Source organism: Physeter macrocephalus, chromosome 19, assembly GCF_002837175.3.
Source record: "Physeter macrocephalus isolate SW-GA chromosome 19, ASM283717v5, whole genome shotgun sequence".
In the NCBI taxonomy this organism is placed as follows: Eukaryota; Metazoa; Chordata; class Mammalia; order Artiodactyla; family Physeteridae; genus Physeter; species Physeter macrocephalus.
The window spans coordinates 2,510,428-2,536,124 of record NC_041232.1 but is presented as its reverse complement, the minus strand read 5'-3'; the positions used below and the strand labels follow the sequence as shown (position 1 = coordinate 2,536,124).

At 53.0% G+C, this 25,697-nt stretch overlaps 2 protein-coding genes across 3 annotated transcripts; both read right to left on the bottom strand.

The window, feature by feature from the left end:
* Window positions 1–1,410: 1,410 nt before the first annotated feature.
* LOC112064091 (glutathione S-transferase theta-3-like) lies at window positions 1,411–16,115 on the bottom strand. 2 transcript variants are annotated; one of them, XM_028480496.2, is made up of 4 exons: window positions 14,423–16,115; window positions 5,229–6,600; window positions 3,756–3,843; window positions 1,411–3,206 (listed from the first exon to the last, which is right to left on the bottom strand). In XM_028480496.2, the coding sequence occupies exons 2-4, from the start codon at window positions 5,338–5,340 to the stop codon at window positions 2,954–2,956; spliced, it is 453 nt and encodes a 150-aa protein (XP_028336297.1). In that variant the 5' UTR covers window positions 5,341–6,600; window positions 14,423–16,115; the 3' UTR covers window positions 1,411–2,953. The 2 variants fall into 2 exon arrangements, with proteins under 2 accessions (XP_028336297.1, XP_028336295.1); XM_028480494.2 differs by lacking the exons at window positions 5,229–6,600; window positions 14,423–16,115 and having other exon boundaries at window positions 3,756–4,547.
* A 369-nt stretch (window positions 16,116–16,484) lies between these two features.
* On the bottom strand, window positions 16,485–25,127 carry GSTT4 (glutathione S-transferase theta 4). The gene is made up of 6 exons (XM_007127185.3): window positions 25,072–25,127; window positions 24,082–24,205; window positions 22,924–23,011; window positions 18,757–18,907; window positions 17,904–18,080; window positions 16,485–16,805 (listed from the first exon to the last, which is right to left on the bottom strand). Exons 2-6 carry the CDS (start codon window positions 24,191–24,193, stop codon window positions 16,608–16,610), a joined length of 726 nt encoding a protein of 241 aa, XP_007127247.1. The 5' UTR covers window positions 24,194–24,205; window positions 25,072–25,127; the 3' UTR covers window positions 16,485–16,607.
* Between the last annotated feature and the right edge of the window lie 570 nt (window positions 25,128–25,697).

The following is a 25,697-nucleotide window of genomic DNA, read 5'->3' as shown; positions in this document are numbered from 1 at the left end:
GGAGAGCTGCTGTTTGGATTTCCCCTCCCGACCAATTCCTCAGGACAGATGCAGGACTTGTGATTTACAATACTTGGTGCCAAAGGGCCACGTCCTGGGTGACTGGGCCAGCAAAGCAATAGCTGGCATGCCTACAGCCAACACCAGTGGATGCCCGATACCTCTGCTGTCTTTCTCTAAGAACTAGAAGGCAAGGGGGCATTTGTTAATTTCACTCTTGGCAACCATCAGGGGGAAGCTGATCCATGGGGCCTAGGAAAGGGGGTTGTCTTTTGAATAGAGGCCAAGACCAAGGTCAGGACAGAAGGAAGTTCAAATAAACCACAAGTCAGAGTTAGAAGCAGAGGCTCAGGCTGAGCCCAGGTTTATTTCCCAAACTGAAAAGAAGATGCAGTGATTAAAGGAGACAAGGTCTGGGTATGCCATTCTCATCGTGGCTTTTAGGCAGCTGTGGAAGATGAGTGGGGACCTGGCCCAGGGAGCGGAGGGGCAGTGGGGCTCAGGCAAGTCACGCCTGCTCTCTGGGTCTGCCTCCCAAGGGACATGGAAAGGTGGGGTTAGGGCCCGGCCCAGCCTCAGGGGCAGGAAGGCAAGCCTCCCTGCCCTTAGAGCTGCCTCCTGGTTCCATGCATTTTTTTTCCTACAGGAAAATTCCTAAAGGACTGCTTTTCGGGAACTATTCCTGCTCCCACAATCTGAGCCTGCGGCATCTGACAGAAGGACTCAAACCCCTTTGAGAATGACTCAGAGGGGACCTGAACAATGAGTTTCATACTTTGGGGGGAGGGCCTGGCTTAGGAACGATTATTTTTTAACCTCTTTCCCCCAGATTATAAAATCAGTACCTCATATAGTATAATTAGGAGGATGGGCTTTTAAGGTCTCAACTTTGTTGCTTATAAACTATGTGAACTAGAACACTCAAACCCTCTGAGCCTCGATTTCCACATCTGTGATATGGGAATAATAGTAGAGGGCTCATCTTGTAAATGGAAAAGTGAGGTCCAGAGAGAGACAGACAGTTGCCTGAGACCACACAGCCAAGAATAGACTAAGCCAAGCGTGGAACTGACGTCTTCTGACCCAGGGAGCTGCCAGGGACTAGGGAGAAGAGCCAGGAAAGGGTAGCGTTCAGGATTCTGGGAGGAGGGCATTTGGGGTGAAGCCATCAACAGACTCAGGCTTGCCAGAGCTGTCAGGGAGACACAGTGGATGGGGAGCAGGGGAGGGAGCTTCATGCTCAGTCTGGTGTTTTGTTGGGTAAAGTTCCTTGGGGAGCCTGGGACTCTGGAAAGATAAACAGGACTAGGATTGTGCACAAGCCCTGGTGGCTTCTGTTTCCTCCCCCAAACAACAAGGCGCTCATGCTCCTGGCCCATGGCCCACACTCTGACTAGCAAACATCTACACTCATTCTCCTGGACTTCTCTCCATTCTGCCCTCAAATGCACTGGGCTTCCTCCCCCACCACAGCTTGCAAAGCTATGGAAACCTTCTTTGTGCCAAATGGACCCCCAGAGGGAATTCCCTGGCAGTCCAGTGGTTAGACTTCTGCGCTCACTGCCGAGGGCCTGGGTTTCATCTCTGGTCAGGGAACTAAGACCCCACAAGCTGCACGGCCAAAAACAACAATAACAACAACAAATGGGTCCCCAGAACAGTGGTTCCATACATGCAGCAGGGGCCAGCTCACACTCCCTCACACACACAGGAAGCCTGCTCTGTGCCAGACACTATGTAAGTGCTTTACCAACAATAACTCAGAGTTCACATTTCAAAAACCTCTGCACGTTTGATAAGTAAAAATGGTATCTGCATGCTCTTTTAACGTGAATTTGCTTGATTTTTACTGAAGTTGCATGTTTTCATCCATTTATTGACCTTTTCTCTCTGTCCTTCAGTTACATCTCTGCTGGTTTCTTCTGCGCATTTTTCTCCTGTGTTTTGATGGCCTTCTAAGAGCGTCTTATTTTTTCTTTTTAAGCATATTTATTTTTTTATTTTTTTATTTTTTTACTGCTGCGTTGGGTTGCTGCGCCCAGGCTTTCTCTAGTTGCAAGAGTGGGGGCTACTCGTCCTTGTGGTGCGCGGGCTTCTCATTTTGGTGGCTTCGCTTGTTGCAAAGCACAGGCTCTAGGCGCGCGGGCGTCAGTAGTTGCGGCATGTGGGTTCCGGACTTCTCCGGTGGCGTAGTGGTTAAGAATCCATCCACAAGTGCAGGGGACACGAGTTCGAGCCCTGGTCTGGGAAGATCCCACATGCCACGGAGCAGCTAAGCCCGTGCGCCACAACTACTGAGCCCGCACTCTGCAACTACTGAAGCCCGCATGCCACAACTACTGAATCCCGTGCGCCTAGAACCGGTGCTCTGCAACAAAAGAAGCCACTGCAATGAGAAGCCCGTGCACCGCAACGAAGAGTAGCCCCCGCACCACACCTAGAGAAAGCCCGCGCGCAGCAACGAAGACCCAACACAGCCAAAAATAAAAATAAAAAATAAAAAATAAAAATTTTTAACGTTCTTTCTAACATTTCTTTGCCAAGATCTTTCCCAGTTTTTTTTGCTTGTTTTCATTCTTTTTTTTTTCTTACACAGATTTTGTGTAAAATCGATTAGCCTTTTCTTTAAGTCTCCCACTGTTACTAGGCTTATAAATCCTTGCATACCCAGAAATCAGATCAACATTTAGTGAAATATCTTATTTCTTCCTACTTTGAGGTTTTTCGCTTAACACCTCTCCATCTGGAAAGTACATGTGTAGCAAAGTGAAGGTTTGATTCTTTTCTCTCCCAAAAGACAATATTCCCAGGCAGCCTGGAGTGGGCAAAAGGGCACAAGATTAATTTCCAGCAGCTCAGGAATCAAGACATATTGGGGGAGTCATTCCCAGGCTCTGTGCCTTGGTTTCCCCTCTGGAAAACAAGTTGGTTGCCCTGGAGCATCTCTGGCATTCTAGAATTTAGTGTTCTCAGGTCTCAGGTCTGAATGGAATGCTTTAGACAGAAAGCACCATCCCCTGGTCACCGAGGAAGGGCTCCCTGCTCCGAAGCTCACCTTCTGCCACATGGTCCGGGTGCAGCTTGTTCGCAGGGCCGTGTGCTGCCACGCCAGGTACTCATCCACACGGGCTCGGGCCTGCAGGTCCTGGGGGTACCAGTGGTCGGGGGCCTCATACTTGCGGGTCAGATACAGCAGGATGGCCACACTGGGGGACACGGTGGGTGCAGGGGACATGCCCCAGTCACTCTTTAACCGTTCCACAGGGGCCAGGCCCTGGGTGAGGCCGGTCTCTGCTCCTCACACATCTTTCCCCAGCTCCTGGGGGTGGAACATTTCACTGTTTCTGGTACAGAGTAGGGGTGTGAGGCTCAGAGAGGTTAAGTGACAGCCAGGATCACACAGCTCTATGTTGGGCCATCCTATCATCAGAACTAAGGGCGCCAAGTGAAAAACAAAATGTCATGAGATTTCAGAAAGTGGGCGTATGCTCAGAGAAATCTCCCATGAGGAAGCAGTGCCCAACATGTGTCCCGAAGGGTGAGAGCGACTCCAATACCATTCCCCAACATCTCCAGGGCAGGGACAGCACCAGGAGGAAGACCAGACGCCCCTCCCAGCCCTGGGCAGCTCTGCTGACTTCAACCCACTCTCCACCCTCGGGCTGTCAAGGGGTTCAAGGGCACACAAGCCACGATCCAAGCCATCAACGATGGACACACAGATGGCTGACTGGTGTAGCCAAGGGACCCGTTACCTCTCAGCCAAGGTGAAGTCCCCATCCTTCAAGGCAGGCACCTTCCTCAGGGGGTTCACCTGGGCAAAGTCATCGCTGTAGTGCTGGCCTGTGGGAGAGACCAGTGAGGCAGGTGGGGAGAACTCTGAGCCCTCTGAGGTCTCTGCCCAACCCCTACCCCAATGTCCAGGCACCAACTTTCTGAGGCCTCCATCCAGGTGGAGCATCAGAGAAGACGAGGTCACTCTGCTGGTCAGCGGATCACACACGCTGAGCCTGCCGGAGGTCCCCCCTTCCTGTGTCCACACCCCCCTTGGAAGCTGGGTCAAGTAGCATCTCAGCTTGGACTTGAGAGGAGGGTGATTCACTGCAGCTGTAATCCACCCCAGCCCCGGCCAACTCCATCCACGCATCAGACACTCTAGCCTCCTCCCTGGGCTCTAGGCTTGTCCGCTGCAGTCCCCCTCTCTATGCCAACTGGGTGACCTGTCTACACCCCAGAGCTCCAGCCACACCTGCTCCCAGCCCTCAGCAAACCTTGCTCTCACCAGCAATACCTGCCCTACTCAGCCACTCAACCTCCTGCAGGTCAGCTCCTCTTTCTTTCTTGTGCCAAACCTTCAAGGCTCCTCCCCCACAGGGGTTCCCAGGTCTGAATCACATCTGCATACCTCCCTGGCCCGGGCCAGTGCAGAGGGTACACCAAGTAATGTATGCGGAGTCGGAGGGCTTCAATGGAGCCGGGATCCAGCCTGGCCGTAGGACTGCCTGTGGGCCTCTTTGCCCTTCTACTGCATGGACGGAATCACCCCTACCCATCCTCCCCCTAGAAATTGCCTCTGTGCCCAGCCCCCACCACAAGGAGCATTGAAAAGTCAGAGCAAGCTGGCATCAAAGCAGCTGGTGGCTCACGCTGGGGCATCAGAGGCAGAAGGTGGGCAGGCTCAGCCAAGCAGGGCTCTCCCTCCGGGCCTGCTGGAGGGGCTCTGAATCCAGAGCTTATCCTACTGTCCAGTTACAGCCCTGCCACCTCCCCGGATTCCGTATAAGTGGAGGGGACCTAGGCAGGTATAAGTAGGAGTAAAGAGGAGACCAGATGCAGGTGTCCAACCTCCTCCTGCCAGCAGACCCAGAAACTCAAGAGATGGGGGCTGCTTCCACTGGGAATGAGGAGGCAGTTCACTGTTTCCTCCAAGCCCAGGTGTGGAGGTGTTGGAGCTGTCACTCCACTTCCCGCGGCCCCACACCCCCACACCCCCACACCCCCACTGCTCTCTACCTGCTCTGCTCCTTCCTAAACTGTATTTTGAAGAACGGTTAGTATTCACTAGGCAAAGGTCAAGACTCTGAAAATACACAACTTATAGGCGAAGCCACGATTTCCGACTGGAGTCTGTCTCTTGCCGTCTGTCTGCGCGAGCCGCCTGACTGTGGGGCCCCGGGAGTACGTGTGCACACAGGGGCCCAGACCCCGGGCCTGCCTGCCGAGCCCACCTTTGAGCAGGTCCACCGTGCGCAGCTCGAAGGGGATGCCGTTCTTCTTGGCGAAGATGTAGACGGCGCGGCAAGGCTGGGACAGCAAGTCCAGGTAGAGCTGCAGGCCCATGGCAGGGGCGGGGGTTAGGATTAGTGCAGGACTGGGGCAGAAACGGCAGGCAGAGACCACCGGCCACCCAGCCGGCGGCCGCGCGCAGCCTGATTAATCGAGCCCGGCCACGCCCTCCCCGCCCATTGGATGGTGCCGGAGAACTTTGGACCAATCAGCGGCGGCCTCGCTCTCCCGCCTTCCCTCTCTGGGGTTCTGGGCTGGGGTCCCTTTTCTGGTGGGGAGGATACAGGGAGACGGACTCTGACAGTTTCTCACCTCCAGGTCAATCCCCTAACCCGGACCTCAATGTCTACCTGAGTCAAATAGGGCGGGGGGATGATACTGGAGGGACGACGTCGAGGGCGCTTCCAGCGGAGACGCTCAGTGAATTTAGAGTCGAAAGTGTTGGCCCAAGCCACCTTCCCCCACTCGCGGAGGGGGCTGAAAGAGGAGGGACTTAAGTGTCCCCAGGAACACAAATAGAGGAGGAGAAAGGAGGTGCCACGGCCTCCCCTGGGCCCACTGCACAGGGTGGAGGCTGGGGAGGGCGTGTGGACCTCTGCACCCAGCAAAGACTAGGTCCACACCTCAGGAAGCCGCCCCTCCCCAACCTTCCTTACACTCCCGGCTAATCCCTCCAGCAAAGCAGAAGCCCTGTGGGGCCCATCTAGAGGTTTGCAGGGGGGCCTGGAACCTCGCCACTTCCTTTGCAGGGCCAAACCCCTCAAACTACAAGCCTGGAGCTCCTGAAGTCTGTGGCTATGATGCCCTCATTCTCTAAGCAAGCCTCCTGGATAAAAAACCCTGTCCCCAAACCCAAGATTCAGAGAAAGCTCCTTGGCAAGAGGATCAGTTACTGCAAAACTTGAGAATAGCTTGGCCTTCCTGGGCCCCAGGCTCCCAGTTTAAAGAAGACCTATCCCCCCAGGGCAGGCCATGTTCTCTACCCCGCCCCAGTGGACTGCCCTCCTCCACAAGTCACCCTTGGCCGGATTACTGCAATATCCAAATCTCCCTGCTTCCTCCCTGGCCACAGTCCAGTCCAACCCCCAACAGCAGCCAGAATATTATTCTAAAATGCAAGCTGAGGGCTTCCCTGGTGGCGCAGTGGTTGGGGGTCCGCCTGCCGATGCGGGGGGTGCGGGTTCGTGCCCCGGTACGGGGGGGGGTCCCGCGTGCCGCGGAGCGGCTGGGCCCGTGGGCCGTGGCCGCTGGGCCTGCGCGTCCGGAGCCTGTGCTCTGCAGCGGGAGAGTCCGCGGCGGTGAGGGGCCCGCGTACTGCAAAAAAAAAATAATAATAAAAAAATAAAATAAAATGCAAGCTGAGCATTCCGTTCCTGTTCATGGTTTGCAGCTCCTAAGTGTGGCATTTAAGGCCCCGCATGACTGAGTCCTGACCAGGAGAGCTGCTGTTTGGATTTCCCCTCCCGACCAATTCCTCAGGACAGATGCAGGACTTGTGATTTACAATACTTGGTGCCAAAGGGCCACGTCCTGGGTGACTGGGCCAGCAAAGCGATAGCTGGCATGCCTACAGCCAACACCAGTGGATGCCCGATACCCCTGCTGTCTTTCTCTAAGAACTAGAAGGCAAGGGGGCATTTGTTAATTTCACTCTTGGCAACCATCAGGGGGAAGCTGATCCATGGGGCCTAGGAAAGGGGGTTGTCTTTTGAATAGAGGCCAAGACCAAGGTCAGGACAGAAGGAAGTTCAAATAAACCACAAGTCAGAGTTAGAAGCAGAGGCTCAGGCTGAGCCCAGGTTTATTTCCCAAACTGAAAAGAAGATGCAGTGATTAAAGGAGACAAGGTCTGGGTATGCCATTCTCATCGTGGCTTTTAGGCAGCTGTGGAAGATGAGTGGGGACCTGGCCCAGGGAGCGGAGGGGCAGTGGGGCTCAGGCAAGTCACGCCTGCTCTCTGGGTCTGCCTCCCAAGGGACATGGAAAGGTGGGGTTAGGGCCCGGCCCAGCCTCAGGGGCAGGAAGGCAAGCCTCCCTGCCCTTAGAGCTGCCTCCTGGTTCCATGCATTTTTTTTCCTACAGGGAAATTCCTAAAGGACTCCTTTTCCGGAACTATTCCTGCTCCCACAATCTGAGCCTGCGGCATCTGACAGAAGGACTCAAACCCCTTTGAGAATGACTCAGAGGGGACCTGAACAATGAGTTTCATACTTTGGGGGGAGGGCCTGGCTTAGGAACGATTATTTTTTAACCTCTTTCCCCCAGATTATAAAATCAGTACCTCATATAGTATAATTAGGAGGATGGGCTTTTAAGGTCTCAACTTTGTTGCTTATAAACTATGTGAACTAGAACACTCAAACCCTCTGAGCCTCGATTTCCACATCTGTGATATGGGAATAATAGTAGAGGGCTCATCTTGTAAATGGAAAAGTGAGGCCCAGAGAGAGACAGACAGTTGCCTGAGACCACACAGCCAAGAATAGACTAAGCCAAGCGTGGAACTGACGTCTTCTGACCCAGGGAGCTGCCAGGGACTAGGGAGAAGAGCCAGGAAAGGGTAGCGTTCAGGATTCTGGGAGGAGGGCATTTGGGGTGAAGCCATCAACAGACTCAGGCTTGCCAGAGCTGTCAGGGAGACACAGTGGATGGGGAGCAGGGGAGGGAGCTTCATGCTCAGTCTGGTGTTTTGTTGGGTAAAGTTCCTTGGGGAGCCTGGGACTCTGGAAAGATAAACAGGACTAGGATTGTGCACAAGCCCTGGTGGCTTCTGTTTCCTCCCCCAAACAACAAGGTAGACAGGGTCAGTGATCACCCACCGGTGGCCTGGAGGCCAGTGCTGGGCTAATGACATTCCTTTGGCTGCAGACTTTTTAAAACTATGGATCACTTGCTGACAGTTAAAAGTGGAGACATTTCATATAAAAATCCTGTACTTTCTAGCTTGTTTTTAACATAAAGGTGCTGGCCACACAGGGCTAGCATTCCTACCTGGCCACCAGCGCAGCATCTAAGGCTGCTGCTGGGGAGAAGCTGCTCCTTGGTGGGGGAAGCGGGAGGATGGGGGGAACAACGGCTCTTAGTTTGCCAAACCCCACATAAGCCCACCTCCCGTGTATCCTCTGCCTCACTCCAGCAGCAGACTACATTTCCCTTCTGTTCCCATGGGGTGGTTCCAAAGTTCTTAGGGTTTTAAAAAGTGTTTTTATTCCTCTTTTAATATAAAAGACCATAAGAGGGTAATAAATAAATTCTGATTTATTCTTATCAGGAAATGCTATAGAGTAGTTAGAAAAAAATAAATTAGACCCACCCATAACACTATGGAAAAATTCAAGTTCCAGAATGATATGAGAGCATTTATATAAAATTGTAAGCACTCAAAGCAAAACTTTATATTTATGGCTACACATAAATGTAATAATGTAGAAAATCGTGAACTGAAAGGGCTTGAACCAGATCTGGGGAGCAGGGGGCACCTCAGGAAGGAACGAGGGCAACAAAGAGGTCTTTTGACTTTTTTCTCTAATGTTTCCTTTTTTATATAAAAAAATGATAGAAGACACAATAAAACTCATGACCCAGAATTAGCCATAAACGTTCAAAAATGAGGAGTGCACTTCTGATGAGGCTATGACAGTCACAAAAAAACCACTGCTCCCACCATAACACTGAAAAGAAAATAACCTTATTTTTCTTTAAAGTCTTCAAAGAATATAGAACTTTAAAAAAAGGAAAATAAAAGAAAGAACAAAAAAAGAAAAAAAAAAAAAAAGCCTAAACCTGTTCTGTCCAATATGGAAACCACTGGCAATGAGAGGTTACTGAGCTCTTAAAATATGGCTGGTCTTAGGTGAAATGTGCTGTGCATGTAAAATACACACCAGAAAACAGACACAGATCAATGGAACAGGATAGACAGCCCAGAAATAAACCCACGCACTTATGGTCAATTACAACAAAGGAGGCAAGAATATACAACAGAGAAAAGACAGTCTTTTCAATAAGTGGTGCAAGGAAAACTGGACAGCTACATGTAAAAGAATGAAATTAGAACATTCTCTAGCACCATACACAAAGATAAACTCAAAATGGATTAAAGACCTAAATGTAAGACCGGAAACAGTAAAACTCATAGAGGAAAACATAGGCAGAACCACTGAGGGGCACTTAAGTGTCATTGTTGATGGACACTGGGGTTGCTTCCACAGCTATTGTGAATAATGGCTATTGTGAATATTGCTGCTATGGACATCTCTTCGAGACCCTGCTTTCAATTATCTTGGGTATATACCCAGAAGTGGAATTGCTGGGTCATGTGGTAATTGTATTTTTAATTTTTTTGAGGAACCATCATACTGTTTTCCACAGCAGCTGCACCACTTACCATTCCCATCCACAGTGCACAAGAGTTCTAATTTCTTCTTATTCTCACCAACACTTGTTATTTTGTTCACATATATATATATATATATATACATATATATACATATATATACATATATATATGTAATAGCCATTCCAGTGGGGGTGAAGTGGTATCTCATTATAGTTTTAATTTGCACTTTCCTAATGATTAGTGATACTGAACATATTTTCATGTGTTTATTAGCCAAAATGATACTATTTTGAGTACACTGGGTTAAGTAAAATATAGTCATTTCAACTGTTTCTTTTTACTTTTTAATTGTGGCTACTAGAAGATTTAAGACTGCATATGTCTCACTTTGTACTTTGGTGCAGCACTGGACTAAATGAACTAAATTCCAGAGGGCACGAGCCCTCCCTAGGTAAGCCACGTTCATCCCTGGGGTCTAGGCAAGCAGGGGTGCAAGCCTGCCATCAGCATAGGAGTTTTCTGATGAAGCAGCCACGTGGGGAACTTAGGGCAGGGCTGAAAAGTAGAGCCATCTCACGGTGGTAGTTGGTGCTTAGATTCCAAATCCCTGCTGGAGGAAAGCGAGCAACCTGATTCCACCCTCCAGATACCTGAAATCAGAGATGAACTGAAACTAACTAATGCCACATCCCAGCCCCACTCCTGACTAGCTGGAAGGGAGGAACCTCCCAACAAGACTGCCTGATAGAGGAAAGTGCAAGCCCTTTCTCGGGTATTTATTATGTATTCAGTCTCTACTCTCCTTTTATACATAACGTGCAACACATAATAATAAATTATAAGACATACAGAGAAAGAGGAAAATGTGGCCCATAATCAAGAAGGATAAAAAAACAACCAATAGAGACAGACTCGCAGAGAACCCAGGGGTTGAAATTAGCTGACAGACTTTTAAGTAACTATTATAAATGTTAAAGAATTTAGAAGAAAAGATGGACCAAGTGGGTGAGCGAATGGTGAATTTCAGCAGAGACATGGAAACTCTAAAAAGAACCAAATGGAATTTCTAGAACTGAAAATTACATATCTCGAATAAAGAATGTATTAGATGGGCTTACCAGCAAACAGAAGGAAGGATTAGGAAGTCAAAGTCAGGTCAACAGAAGCTATTCAAACTGAAAGGAAGAATGCGATGTTGCCCAAGCCCTTTTGGGGCGATGGCCTCACTGCCCCCGCCTGGGGAGGGGCACCTCACCTTATGCCACAGGACCCAGAGGCAGTTTCTCTGCAAGGTTGTGTGCTGCCAGGCCAGGTACTCATCCACATGGGCACAGGCCTGTGTGGTCCTGGGGATACCAATGGTCAGGGACCTTATACTTGCGGGCCAGGTAGAGCAGGATGGCCATACTGTGGGGGAGGGGAGGACATGATGGGTGGGGGAAAGTATGGAGCTAGGGGCTTTATACAGAGTCCCTTCCTTAACCTTCCTGACCATGTGCCAAGGTATTTGCTTGGTTTCCAGACAAGGAAGCCAGGCTCAGAACACGGATGGGAGTTGCCCAGGGCACACAGCCTTTGGTGGCAGAACTGAAAGTCTGTCTATGGCTATTACCCAAGCTCATCCTATCACCAGGCGAAATCCCACGGCAAGTCCTGCCAAGTGTTCTGAGACAGCTTCTGATGGGAAAACCAGAGAGAGCTTCCTGGAGGAGTTGGCATCAAAACTGAGCCTTAAAGAAGCTCAGTTCTTTCCAGTCTGCATCTACTCTTGTCATCCGACATTCAGTCCCTCCCAGATGGCCTGGTGGTTTAAAAAGGCTTTCCTGTTGTCCCTAAAGCACCTGCAGGAAACATGGGATGGGGGGGGTGGCGGTGCTGCGGGATCATGAACCAGCAGGACAGACAATGCTCCCATAGCTCCCCTCCTGCCCTGGGTTAGAAGGGCTGCCTTGGTGTTGGGGCGGGGGTGGACCCGGAAGTGCACTGAATGTGGGAATTTGGGGCCATAGGAAGGCCTTTGGGAACTCAGGATACCCCAGGGGCTGGGCACCCCAGCCAAAGGGGCAGAAAACCTCTGTATCTGCCACTGGCCTAGGTTCCCTACTGGGAACCCTGCACCCACACCCAGCTGAACAGTTCACTTATCTTTTTGCTCCCAACTAATTGTTCAAGGAAGCTCCGAGGAGGGCTGCAGGTCCCTGGGAGCCATGCACCTCCCAAAGTAGGGGAGAAGAGACAGAGAAATGCAGAGATTGCACGCTGCCCCTGGCAGGTACCCTTGGGCGGTCAACAGTGGGCAGCACAGGACTCAGGACAGTAAGGGCAGCAGGAAGGAAGGTGGCGCTGGCAGAAGGTGGGAGGAATTCTTTGGGGGTGCATCCACCTCGAGATTCCAGAGATGAATTCAAAAGTTCCAGGTTCCCCTTGTTGTGGAAGGCATGACTTAGATGATGAAGGGGGCAGAACTGGAAAAAAAATTTCACCCTCCCTAAAGAGATTTCTACTGCTTGGGACTGTTGTGATGCAAAACATGCATGTGTCTGGTGGTCCTCCCACGGGCATGGCCCACCCAGGGAAGGGGCAGCCCAGAGATGGAACCACTGGGGCATCAAAACACAAGTTTGGCCAGCGGGCAACCCTTGGAGGGGATGACGCCGCCCTGCCCCGCACCCCTGCCCGGGACCCATCACCAACAACCACAGGATTGGTACAGATGTAAAACAGATGCGTTCTTTTCCAACCATCCCTGTGAACTGAAACCAGGGACAGGCAGGAGCCGGGGGTCAAGCCCTGACTCTCTGTAGGATGTTGGGCAAAGGGCCCTTCACCTCAGAGGACTTCAGTTTCCTGTCTATGAAATAGAGAGCTAGGATGAGATGGTTCTAGCGAGGTCTGGTAGCAAGCCCCGGGTCCCCAGTTACCTCTCGGTCAAAATGAAGTCCCCGCCCTTCAAGGCAGGCACCTTCTGCTGGGGGTTCACCTGGGCAAAGACATCACTGGGGTGCTGGCCTGCAGAGAGCCCATCGTGGTGGGTGGTGGGAGGAAAACGTCAAGCCCTGCCTGGCTGCGCCCACCCCCCACGCCACCCCCCTCGCAAGGCCCAGGCCCCAATTTAATGGCTCTTCTCCAGCCCCGGGCTGCTCTCCGGTGTGGGAAAGGCTGCCGTGGGAGGAGTGGGAGGCTGTTCTGCCAGCTGGTGCAAAAGACCTTGACATCCCTTGCCAGGTCCTGGTGGGCATAACCTTTCCCCAACAGCACGCCCCCAAAACAGAGCTCAAGAAGCTCCAGCCAGGGTGGGGCCTCTCCTTGCCTGGGCCCTCACAGACACCCAACCCACTGCCTTTCCACCATTGCCAGCATCACAAGCGCCCATGCAGGGTGTCCCCAGCTGCAGGGGTCAGAGGCTGGTGCCCTGAGTGGACTGTGATTTCCTGCGGTGCCCCTTTCCCTGTGGACTCTAAGGTAGGGTCACCAAACACAGACAAGTGGCCTCTTCCTGGTGTCCACTTACTTGCAACCAACTTCCACAGGCCCCTGTGTGTCCCCTTGCTCCCCCTGCCCTGGGCACCGGGGACAGAGCTGGCCCTGTCGTTAGGCTCTGCGTTCTTGTCCCACCACAGCTCCCCGGAAAGGTGCAGCCCACTGTCCCCCAGGACACTGACCTCTGCTCCTTCAGATGCAGCCAGAGAGAAGCTTCTGAAGGGCACTTAAGCATCACTGCTGCTGTGCTCAACAGCCTTCAGTGGTTCCCCATTACCACGGGAGCAGGGGGAAGCTGCTCAAAGCCATAAACTATCCACTACCGCCTTACCCCTCCAGCCTCAGCCCCACTCTCCTCCCTTTACCTCCCTTCAGACTGTTCCTTCACCAGGGACCCTACCCTCCTCTCCTGGTGAAACACACCTCCTACTGCACCCTCTATCTGACAGCCCAGTTTAGACATCCCTTTGTCCCCATGCCCTCTCCCCTACCCCACACTCTGCAGAGGTAACCCCTGGGCAGGACAAGTGGGCAGTCCCCAGAGGAGGCTGGGAAGAGATGGCGATTCAGGCAGAAGGACAGGCTGGCACAAAGGCAGAATGGCAGGCGAGGCCCACCGAGCTGGGGGCGCTGGGTGGAAGGCTCAGCCAGGCAGAGTTGCCCTACTTGCCCCACCAGCAAAAAGGGAGTTCTGCTTTCCCCTACCCCAGCTGCCATGCCAACTGTGCCCTTGGGACCTTGGGGACCTGTCAGAGAAACAAACCCTCTTGCTCAGAGTGCAGGGCTTGCCAAGCCCCTGCAGTCCCCCTCCTGCTCCCAGAACTCCCCGTTGGCTGCCCCCCTTTCCAGTAGGAATAAGACAGGCAGAGGACAAGGTAAGTGAAGGCAAAGCAGGAGGAGGAGGAAGGGACAGAGGGGGACCCAGTGCAGCCCAGGCCAGAGTATCAGCAGTTGGAGCCACAAAGGAGGGACTCACTCTGCCACACCCCCCATGCGGCCCCCTAAAGCCCTCTCCTCCTGCCCCTCTTTCCCTGGGGTCCCATCCCTATGCCCAGGTGCACCCTCTCTGTTCGCTGCGTCCCTCCTCCTTTCCTCATGCCTCCCCGACTTTTTACTCCGCTTCACCTGAGCCCAGTGATCCATTCCATGGGACCAAGCAGAGTTTGGGGATCCCCGAATCTCGTATCTCCCTGGTGGCTCACCTATTCGGCGCTGGCCCCAAGATGGGGGTGGCTCGGAGAGGGGTCCCCTTAATTGGTGTTCAGCCTCCCCGTCCCTCCCTGACTTCTCGGTCCCCCAGACCCGGGCCTGGCCCACCTTTGCGCAGGTCCACGGAGCGCAGCTCGAAGGGGATGCCGTTCTTCCTGGCGAAGATGTAGACGGAGCGGCAGGGTTGGGACAGCAGGTCCAGGTAGAGCTCCAGGCCCATGGCGGGGTCGGACCAGCCTCGCAAAGCAAGGGATACGGAACACAGCAAGCCCAGCGCTGGGTCTGACGAGCAGCAGCGTGGCCCGCCCCCCTGGTAGCTCCCCATTGGCTCTCGGACCGCGCACTTGGGTGCAATCGTGGACGCCCGGCGAGTCTGCGGGGTTGGGCCGGGGCTCCAGATGGTCCCCCTGGGGGAGGCGGGTGGGGGGCGCTCAGAGGTTCCCCAGGCCCAAGCTCATCTCGCTGAGCATAACGTCTTCAAGGCTCATCCTAGTTGTAGCGTGTGTCAGAAGTTCCTGTTTTACAGATGAGAAAATTGAGGCCCACAGTGATTACAGGTCCAGAAAGTCTGACTCCAGCATCTACGCTCTTGGCCACAAGCTGCAGAGATCCTGGCGCCAGCAAGAGGCAAAGCCTCAGGGCTTATGGTCAGTGTGGTGGGCTAACTCGCTTCGCCCCAGTGCGTGCCCCGGACTCTGATAGCAGGTCTTCCTGCTCCTGCCAGCACAGTGCCTCAATCTCGTTCCCTCGGTTTGTTTCTTCCCTCCTCTGGGCCTCTGTTTCCCCATCTTTAAAATGATGGAGCAATCCCACTGAAAGATCCAGCAATCCCACTTCTGGGCATATATCCAAAGAAAATGAAAACAGGATCTGGAAGAGATATCTGTAATCCCATGTTCATTGCAGCATTATTCACAATAGCCAAGATATGGAAACAACCTAAGCGTCTGTTAAGGGGTGAATGGATAAAGAAAATTTGGAGAATATACACTGACACATACAGAGGAATCTTTCATTCAGCCTTTAAAAAGAAGGAAATCTTGTCATTTGCCACAACATGGATGAACCTGGAGGTCATTATGCTAAGTGAAATAAGACAGGCCCAGAAAGACAAATACTGCCTGATCTCACTTATGCTGTGTGGAATCTAAAAAATGTGGAACTCTCACAAGCAGAGAGTCGATGGTGGTTACCAGGGGCTGGAGGGGGAGAGGGGAAATGGCAACATATTGGTCAAAGGGTATAAAGTTTTGAAAGCCCAAGATAAATAAGTTATGGAGATCTAATGCACAGCATGGTGACTACAGTTAACAGCACTGCATGGTATACCTGAAATTTGCTGAGTAGTTCTTAATTATTCTCAGCAACAACAAAAAATGGTAACTGTCTGCTGAAAGGAAAAAAAATAAAAGCACAACCTGAGTGTTGTGAGTGAAGTTTGATCCAGGGTCTTGCTGAAAACTACAGCACAGGAGACAGCCTTTTCAAAAATCCAGTTTTTGTTTCATTGATCTTCTCTACTGTTTTTCTCTGCTCTATTTCATTTATCTCCCCTGGAATCTTTATTATTTCTTTTCTTCTGATGGTTGTGATTTGACATCTGTATGCCTTTACAGCTATAAATTTGCTTCATAGCCCTGCTTCTGCTGCATCCCATAAGTTTGGGTGTGTTGTGTTTTTGTTTTCATTTGTTCAAAGTACTTTCTAATTTCCCTTGTGATTTCTTCTTTGATCCACTGGTTGTTTAAAAATGGATTGTTTAATTTCCAGATATTTCATTTTCTAGTTTTCCTTCTGTTGTTGATTTCTCATTTCATTCCACTGTGTTCAGAAACACACACTGTATGATTTCAATCTGTTTAAATTTCTTGGGATTTATTTTATGGCTTCACAAAGGGTCTAACCTGGAGAATACTGCATGTGTATTCTGTGTTGTGGGTGCAGTGCTATGCGTAGTTGGCAGGCCGATGGGTTTAGGGTGTTGCTCAATCATCCATTTCCTTGGGGATCTTTGGTCTCACTATTTTATCCATTAGTGAAAGTAGAGCACTGACGTCTCAACTCTTATTATTGACAGTTTAATTACGTTTAACCTTTAATTTTCAAATTCTTTTTGGAAGCTGGGGGGACTCGTGACCGTCCCCCAGACCCACCACATCAGACGTGCGTCCCAGGCTCAGCAACCGTGGTGGTTGTTCCAGTTCTTTATTAGGCAAACAGTGATTTTCAGCATCTCCCCTAAGGTAGGAGGCGCCAGGGGCTGAGCCAGCCAGGCCTGCAGGCTGGGCTGCTTCTACTTGAACTTCTGCAGCAAATCGCAGATCCTCTCCTTGACCATCGGATCCAGCGTGGAGCAGTCCCACTCCGCCAACTTCACCAGCCGGTCGTGGGCCTCCCAGAAGAGGCCGGAGCCGATGGCCAGCTCCACCCTCATGCGCCACTCGGCCAGCTTGGAGCTGTTGAGGAAGACGTTATGGTTGCCCGCCATGGGCTGTGGAGAGACAGAGAAGAAGGCATGGTCAGCCTGTGGACCAGCCCCACCTGGGTCCCTCCTACAGCTGCAGGGCTCTCCCCATCTGTCCCTGTGGACAGTGAGCTGGCTAACCCCCGAGGCCTGGTCAGGGGTCGCAGGCCATGTAACACATGTGGTTGGGGATGGAAGATCCCTGGGGCCTCTCAGTCGCTGGTCTTGCTCCAAGGCGCCTGAATCCCTCTCTAAGGGACCCCTGGCCCAGGGGTTCCCACTTCTCCAGCGTGAAACCTCCCAGGGGTCCTGCCCTCTTCCAGGGAAACCCCTTGTCCCCAGATGAGGGTGGGAGGAATTCAGTTATTTTTCCCCCCTGTTGAACCTCCCTCTGTGATCAAGCACAGGGGCTGGGACGAGAAAGCCATCAGGCAGCCTAAGAAACATGCACACAAGATGTTTGGGGGGTTGTGGGTGAAATTTAAGGGGTGGGGGGTGAAACTTAGGGGACTGCATCACCTGGGACAGAAAAATTGGAATGTTTTTTTCCCGGTGCTCGTCCACACTGTACACTGACCAGGGCCACTGTGCATACTGGCCAGGGTCTCAACACAGTCCTGCACACCAGCTAGGTCAGAACTGGCCACCCTCCCCTGCACAAAGAAACCACATAAATGCCGCCCCACACCCCATGCAGAGCGGATGCCCCTCAGACCCAGAGCCAGGGAGCTGCTCTGTACAACCATCTGTCTGGAGCTCTGGAAAAGAGGCACTTTGGCTGGAAGGATACTTTGGAAGCCTCTGGACAATTCCCAGAGAGTCCAGCGGGAGGAGGAGGTATCCAGGATCCTGGCTGAGTGACCAAGAAACACTGTGTTCGTCTCCTTGTCCCACGCTGACCTTCCAGCTCCTGCCCCCACAGAGGACTCTTGGTGAAGCATGAATGACCACGATCCTCCCGGTTCAAAACCTGTGCTTCCTATGGCCCCCGGGTCAAGGCCAGACACCCAGGCGTGGCTCCCACAGTCCCCATATCTCCCCCTTCACCAGCCTTTCTGAAAGTTATGGTCACAGAGGAGTCCCTCCTCTGCCCAGGCTCCATCCCCCCATCACCCCACCGCACACCTGCATCATCTCCACCAGGGCTACCAAGTCAGCCAGGGAGATGTTGTCCCCAGCGATGAACATCTTCTCCTGCAGAAACTTTTCCTCAAAGAGCTTCAAGTTGTTCTTCACCTCTGCCAGCATCTGCTCTGTCTTCTCAGCTGGAACTTCCTCACCCGTGATCATCGGGATCAGCAGCTGGCCAGGGTGGGGGAGGGGAGGGAGAGGAGGCCATATCTGACCCTCCAGGTCTCAGTACCCTTTTCTGCTAGAGAGGTGGTAGACAGTACCAAGGATGTAAAGTGGTGTCACCTCCTTTAGCAGTTCTGGTTGGTAGAAGTTGCCTGGGGCCCTTGTTCAGAAGGATTTGAGGTCCCAGCAGGAAAGAATCCTATGATTGATTACTGATATCTGTCACAGGCATAGGATAAGAAGTAGGGACACATGTACTGGTTATTTGTCATCTTCAGAGTTGGTAGTCTTTATGGGCCCTTCGACTCTGGGGGTTTTGGGGGGGGGTTTTTTGGCGGGGGAGGAGGTTTTTTTTGGCTGCATGGCTTGCGGGATCTTAGTTCCCTGACCAGGGATTTAACCTGGGCCACAGCAGTGACAGTTCCAAGTCCTAACCTCTGACCACCAGGGAATTCCCAACTCTGATATTTTCTAGTTTGGAATGAAATGTCTTGAATCCTATCCTGGCTTCAGTGATACCAGCCCCTCCTGGGCACCCCTCACCTTGCCTTTATAAGGCTCTTTCCTACTCAGTGGTTCACACTCCCCACAGCTCTGTAAGGCAGGCAGGAAAGGGAACTGTGGAAATGAGGCTCAGGGAGGGAGGGACGCTTGCCTGAGCCCCCGCTGTGGCCCCACTCACCTTGATCCAGAGTATCTTGTTCATGGGCAGCTGAATGGCTGTGTGCTGCCAGGCCATGAACTCGTCCACGCGGGCGCGCGTGTGCAGGTCTGGCGGGTACCAGTGCGAGGGCGCACTGTACTTGCGGCACAGGTAGAAAAGGATGGCCACGCTGCAGAGAGGACAGTCAGGGAGCTCCTCTGGCCTCCCCAACCCGCTACACGAACCATCCAGTGGGGCCGGGCCCAATATGGGCCCTCCAGCCACAGGTGGGCTCTAGGCACTGGCATCCCACCTGGAGGAGGATGAGCCCCGAGGGCCCCGGGAAAGGCAATCAGTCCGCCCCCATCAGCGAGGGCAGGGAAGGGGCCCTGAGGGGCAGGTGGGAGTTGGTGGATGGCGTCAGGAAGGGCAGTCCAGACAGGGCACAACATGTAGGGAAACATGGGGTAAGAGGGGGCGCGGGAAATCTGGAGAAAGCAGAACCCATGAGTGACGGGGAGAGGGTGGGGGTGGGGGTGGAGAGAGGTCAGGGACAGCTGGAGATGGCCTGCACCGCTCTGCCCATATGCCCACCGCCCACTGCCCCCACCACCACACTTTCCGTGTCTCCTGATCCTGCACCTGGAGGTTACGGTCCTCAATGCTTATTCCCTGCCTTCAGCCCTCCCGGCTCCCACACTGGGAGCTCGGATACCAAGCGGGGCCCACACACACCAGCACGTTCTCTGACAGCCCCTGCCCCCAGGGTGAACCAGAGCTTACTGTGACCGGAGGAGCCCCACCTCCTGGGGGACAGGCGCCCGGCCCACATCACAGTCCCTGGGATGACCCTGGAATGGGCATCTGGCCTTTTGTCTGGCCAGCACCCTTTCCCCCACTTTTCCCGCAGAGACTCGCTCCACCAACAGTGATTCTGGCCCGGGTGACTGGCAGTCATGGGTCCCAGTGCCCTGGCCAGTGAGAGGCCCACAAGTAAGCAGGTGACTCGACTGGGCCCATCCCTGTCCTTCCTGAGAACTTCAGATCACCCACGAAGGAGGGGTTGCTCGTTTTGCGAGGACCAGGTGCTTCAAAGATGAGGCTACAGAGCTGTTGCTGGTGGTGGGAATAGGAGAAAATGCTGAGAGAAGCTGGCAGGTGGGCTGTGGGGGGAAAGCATCAGCACCACCATAGCCAGGCCCAGATTCCCCTGGCTTGTTGCATCCCCCAAAAAACTCAAACTAGTTGAGCTGAGTTTCTGCCTTGCGTGGCTGGTGTCCTTAGCCCCTCACTCAGTGCCCTAATAGACACCTGTGGGCAGAGGGGCCAGGAGGCTGGAGGGATGGGGGAAGGGTGGGTCTTTGGAGAAGGTCTAAGGGGGATGGTAGTGGATTCACAGCCGTTCTAAGGCCCAGGACTGGGAGGTGGGAGGGAAGGACCAGCAGGGTGAGAAGGTGGCATAATAAGAAGGCCAAAGGCAGAGGTGGGGGCCCTGCTCTGGAGAGAAAACCAAGGGTGTGGCTGGACAATCACTTGGTAAAGATAATATTAGGCAGGTGACTTGTGAATCTAAGGGACCATTTCAGCAGAAACACTGACAGCTTGTACTGAAGGAGACAGATGGGGTGAAATGAATGAAGGCTGTCAGACACCTCTGTGAAAAGGGCTGATGGGACTATTCAACCTTCAAGAAAAGGAAAGAATAACCCAGAGGGAGGCTCAGGGGCCAGTAGGGCTGTCCTGCCACCACAGGCCTGGGGTACTGGTTCTAAAAGGTGGGGCCAACACCCTGATAGGCCCAGAGGACAGAATATGGAGCTAAAGAGGATGATTTTGTTGAGAGAAACAAAAGGCCCAAAATGGAGTCACTTGTGCTAAGCCCCACATCAGCAAACCAAGACTCAGTACCTTAACCTAACTGCAGTTTCAGCCTCTCCCAGGAATGTGACCTTTAACCAGTTAATCTGGAATTACCTGGCCAGCACTAGTGAGGTCATCTGCCTGATAGACCCCTGGCTTCCCCCAAAGAAAGGTGATCTTGACTAAAACAATCCACTCTTTGCTAGAAACTTCCTTTTCCTGCCTCCTTCTGCCTATAAAAAGCCTTTCATTTTGTACAGCTGATCAGAGCTCCTTTCTAGGTGGTATGCTGCTCTGTTCATGAATTGTTGACTCTTTAATTTTACTCAGTTGAATTTTGATTTTTAACAATGCTCAAGCCTTAAAATCTAATGCAATTTGTCCTGCCAGGTTTCAGACTTGCTGGGGATGCACGAGCCTTTTTTTCCTTCCTATCCCTCTGTTTTGGAATGGTAATGTCTAGCCTATGCCTGTTCCCCCCACTGTATTTTGGAAACAGGATAACTTGTCGTCTGGTTTCACAGGTTCATAGATGGAAGGGAATTTTGCCCCAGGATGAATCAAACCCTGAATCGCACCCATACCTGACTTGGATGATTTAGAGGATGGCATTTTGGACTTAAAGGTGTTGCTGGGATGATTACGACTTTTGGAGATGCTGGGATGAGGTGAATGCATTTCACACATGAGCAGGACATGAATTTCGGCGGGGGGGGCCCAGGGAGCAGACGGTTATGAGTTGAATTGTGTCTCCCAAAAAAGACATGTTGAAGTCTTAATACCCAGTACCTTAAAATGTGACCTTATTTGGAAAGAAGGTCTTTACAGAGGTCATCAAGTTAAAATGAGGTCATTGGAGTAGATGCTAATCCGAAATGACTGGTGTCGGGACTTCCCTGGTGGTGCAGTGGTTAAGAATCCGCCTGCCAATGCCGGGGACATAGGTTCGATCCCTGGTGCAGGAAGATCCCACATGCCTTGGAGCAATTGAACCTGTGCGTTACAACTACTGAGTCTGTGCTCTAGAACCTGTGAGCCACAACTACTGAGCCCATGTGCTGCAACTACTGAAGCCTGTGCACCTAGAACCCATGATCCACAACAAGAGAAGCCACCGCAATGAGAAGCCCGTGCTCCGCAACAAAGAGTAGCCCCCACTCACCGCAACTAGAGAAAGCCCGTGTGCAGCAACGGAGATCCAATGCAGCTTAAAAACAACAACAACAACAACTGGTGTCCTTATAAAAAGGGGAAATTTGGACACAGAGACATGCACAGAGGGAAAGCAATGTGAAGAGACACAGGGAGAAGATGGCCATCTTCCAGACAAGGAAGACCCTAGGCTACCAGAACCTAGGAGAGACCAGGAACAAATCCTTCCTGGCCCCTTCATGGCGAGCATGGCCCTACCAACACCTTGATTTTGGACTTCTACCCCAGAGCCATGAGACAATACATTTCTCTTGTTCTAAGCCAGCCAGTCGGTGGTACCCTCTTACAGCAGTCCTAGAAATGTACCTAGCCCTGGGCCACCCAGACTTCCAGGGTCCACTTGGGAGATATACTTTAAGTTATAAGACCACCTGTGAAGCAGGCTGAGAAACAATGAACCCTGAATCTTACCAAACCTTGAGATCCAACTACCAATTTACAGGAAATGAAGGGACAGAAAGCCATGTTACACGGCACCATGAGGATGCAGGCAGCAAAATTTAGACCATTGGAAATTCCACAGGACAAAGGAGCTGGTTTCTTCAACCACGGCAAAAATGCAAAGGTCCAAGGTCCAAGGTCCAAGGTGGGGCGTGGAGGGGGCTGGAGATGAAAAGAGACTGAAGAGGTGGATGAATCAGTTGCACTCTTTGCAGCTTATTTGGACCCTGATTCCAAGGCACGAACTGCAAAGAAAATATGTCTGAGATATTCAGAGACTGTCGAATATGAACAGGTTATGTGATAAAATACAGGAATTATTGTTAATTTTATTAGGTGTCATCATGGTATTGTGGTGATGCTTTTTTTTTTTTTTTTAAAGAGACTTTATCTCTCAGAAGGTCATTCCTAAACATTTACAGGTGAAGGAATGGAGTGGCCAGGAGGCAGGGGAACAGAGTGGAGTATAGATAATGCAAAATGGGCCCCTGGGTGGACCACTGTTGGAACTACGGGGTGGGTACGTGTGTCCGTTATACTCCTCCTTATTTACTATGTATTCTACTTTAGTGTATGTGTGAACTTTTCCAGAGTAAAAAAAAAAAAAAAATCAATAGGCACCAGCAGGAGGGCTGCCACTGAATCTCCCAGGAAGAGCAGACACATGGTGGGAGAGCCAGGGAAGACCATTACCTTTCTGATAAGACAAATTTTCCATCTTTGAGACTGGGCAGCTTCCTCAGGGGGTTGATCTCGATGTACTCCTTGCTGTGGTGATGACCTGAGAGGTGCAGGAAGGTCTGAGGCTGCTGGGACCCCAGGGAAGAGAGACCCAGGCCTCCCAGAGGCAGATATGCCTTTCTCTCCATTTTCTCAATAAGGGAAAACTGAGTCCCAGAGGAAGACCATGGCTCAACCCAGGTAAGGGGGCAAATCAGCAGCCCAACAGGGACCAGGTCAGGCCGCCTGCCCCCATCAGGCTCCGTGGCCAGGACAACCTTTTGGCTCACAGAAGCTGGAGGCCTCCAGCCCTCACCCCCAACTCTGGGCCTAAAGCCACAGCCTGTGAATCAACAGAAGCCCTAGGGGTCTGGATCCCACCCCTAGACCCCCTGCCCCTCTAAGGGGAGCAGGGCAGGTGCCAGCACAGGCGCCCCAGCCCCAGCACACAGATGGAATCCAAAAGGGAGTCTCCCATACGCACTCAATCCAGGTGATCCGAACAGAGAACCCTATGTGTGTGTGTGGCAGGGGGGAGTTTTAACTCTTCCCTGGCCAGCTGCCTCCATTGAAAACACTTCTGGGGGCTCTACTGCCACCTCGATAATGTCCAGGCCTCCCGGGTCTCCTCCTCTGTGTTCTGGAGGCTCCAGCCTCTGCAAGCTGAGATTTTAGAGCTGCTTGGAGTGGTGATGGAGAGTGCGGCCACGGACCTCACCCAGGCTTGGGGGTCACCATGAGCAGGTCTGAACACTTGGAGCGGGGGAATGGGTGTGGATGGAAGTAAATGAGGAATAACCATGCACCTCTGCGACCTCTGCCAACCTAATTGGCAGGTGCTGCAGCTGACAAGGTGCTGGGCACCCTCGAGGAGAAGGTGGGGCGCTAGGTGGGGGTCCCTCCGCCCCTCTTCCTCCCACTTCCCCCCGGAAGAGCCTGTTCATCACAGTGGGGCAGAGTCCGTGGGGACCAGCAAAGGCAGGCGGGGCAGGAGCACCACCAACAATTCCCTTGGGAAGCTTTTCTTCCCCTGTGGACTTTGTGGGGGTCTCCTCTGTCTCTGTCTCCGCTTCTCAGAAATACCCCGACCTTGTGTCCTGCCTTCCCACCCGGGCAGCTGCGGGTGCCGACCTTTCAGCAGATCCACAAACTGGAAGTCGAAAGGGATGCCGTTCTTCCTGGCGAAGATGTAGACGGCGCGGCACGACGCAGACAGCAGGTCCAGGTAGAGCTCCAGGCCCATGCTGGGCCCCCGCTGTGGCCGGCAGACACCCAACCTCAGCCAAAATGCAGCCGGGGCCCTGGCCCTGTGCCCACCAACCCAGGCCCAGGCCCCCGCGTTCTGGAACCTCTTGTTCACTTGGTGAGCCTGGAATTCTCACAGCAGCAAAGATTCTGAGGAAACCCAGGAACAGGTTGGGGAGAGGCCTGTGGCTTGGGGCCAAGGGGTCAGGGGTGGCTGTGACCTTGCCCTTCCCCTCCCTGGGTGTGCCCGTTTGTATTCCTGGCCCGGGTCTGAAAAGGGCTTTCACGTGGGAACTCCCGGGGCCAGGCCTTCACGGCAGAACGTAATCGAAGGGGCGTTGCAGGGTCCAGAGTGAGGACGGGATGAGAACTAACCCAGGAGGGTTCCAGAAGCAGGGAGCGGGGGTATCCACAGGTCAATCTAGCCTCAACTGTGGCTAGAAACGGGTGGGGAGAAAGAAACAGGAGCCCAGGGGGCTGTCAGGGCATTGGGGTGATGCCACAGGGGACTCAAGGGGCCACGCAGAAGAGCCCAGAAACTTCCAGCCTGGGTTGGGACCGGCTGTGGCCAGGCCGAGCACCTGGACTCGGCACCTGGCGGCAGAGGAAGGTCACTGTGGGGGCCTGAGTGCTGCTCACTCTGAGCTGCGCGACTTCAGGAGATCCCCTGACCATTTGGAAATGGGGAGAGCCCACTTCCCGGGACAGAGAGAGGCTGGACACGAGTTGGGGGCACACAGAGTGCTTACTGCAGATGGCAGAGAGCAGGGGCACGGCAGACCCTCAGTGGAGCCGCTCCTTCACCCTCTGCACAGCTTCTGGGCCAGCTGGGGGTCCCACTGGGCCTCTTGGGGGTCCTGAGGCCAAAGCACTTACCTGTGGGCCTCCTGGATGAGCTCAAGGCCCAGGGTGGCCTCCACATGGGCTCGTCACACAGCAAGCCAGGGCCAGTCTCAGAAGAGGTCGCAGCTGACGGCAGTGGGCTGGGGAGACAGGGCAGCTGGGGCCTGGGCTCAGCCTGCGCCCAGAGCAGCCCCAGAGGGCAAGTGGGCAGGAGAACCTCACCTGCATCAGCTCTGCGAATGCCATCAGATCCACCAGGGAGATCTGCTCAGTGGCCAGGAAGGGCCTGGCCGCCAGGACCCCCTGATCCAGGTGCTGCAGAGCAGGCGTCAGCTTCCCCAACAGCTGCTCCAGCTGCACAGCATCCACAGGCTGCCCGGAGAAGTGGGGCAGGAGAGACTGGGCTGGGAAGAGAGGCGGCAGCTTATCTTGGGGCCCTCCAAGCCTCCTCAACCTCCTCTTCACCCCTCCCTCAGCAGCCATTTGTCAGCTCTGCCCTCTGGGGCTCTGTGTTCAGAAGGATTCTGAGGTTTCATTCAGGCTCAGGGGAAAGAGAGCTGTGATAGATTAGTGATATCTGCCCAGGGCAGTAGACGGGAGTTGATATAAGGGCCAACCGGTCCCTTCCAGCTCTGGGGGTCCTGGCTCCTGCCCAGGCA

Coding starts and splice junctions, on each gene's coding strand:
- LOC112064091 (XM_028480494.2), bottom strand. CDS start 4,147: ATGCGTGGATGGAGTTGGCCGGGGCTGGGGTGGATTACAGCTGCAGTG. Junction 3,207..3,755: donor GACTTCACCTTGGCTGAGAG/GTAACGGGTCCC, acceptor CGTGTCCCCCAG/TGTGGCCATCCTGCTGTATC.
- GSTT4 (XM_007127185.3), bottom strand. CDS start 24,193: ATGGGCCTGGAGCTCTACCTGGACCTGCTGTCTGCGTCGTGCCGCGCC. Junction 18,908..22,923: donor AAATTTGTCTTATCAGAAAG/GTAATGGTCTTC, acceptor TCCTCTCTGCAG/CGTGGCCATCCTTTTCTACC. Junction 18,081..18,756: donor ACAAGATACTCTGGATCAAG/GTGAGTGGGGCC, acceptor CACCCTGGCCAG/CTGCTGATCCCGATGATCAC.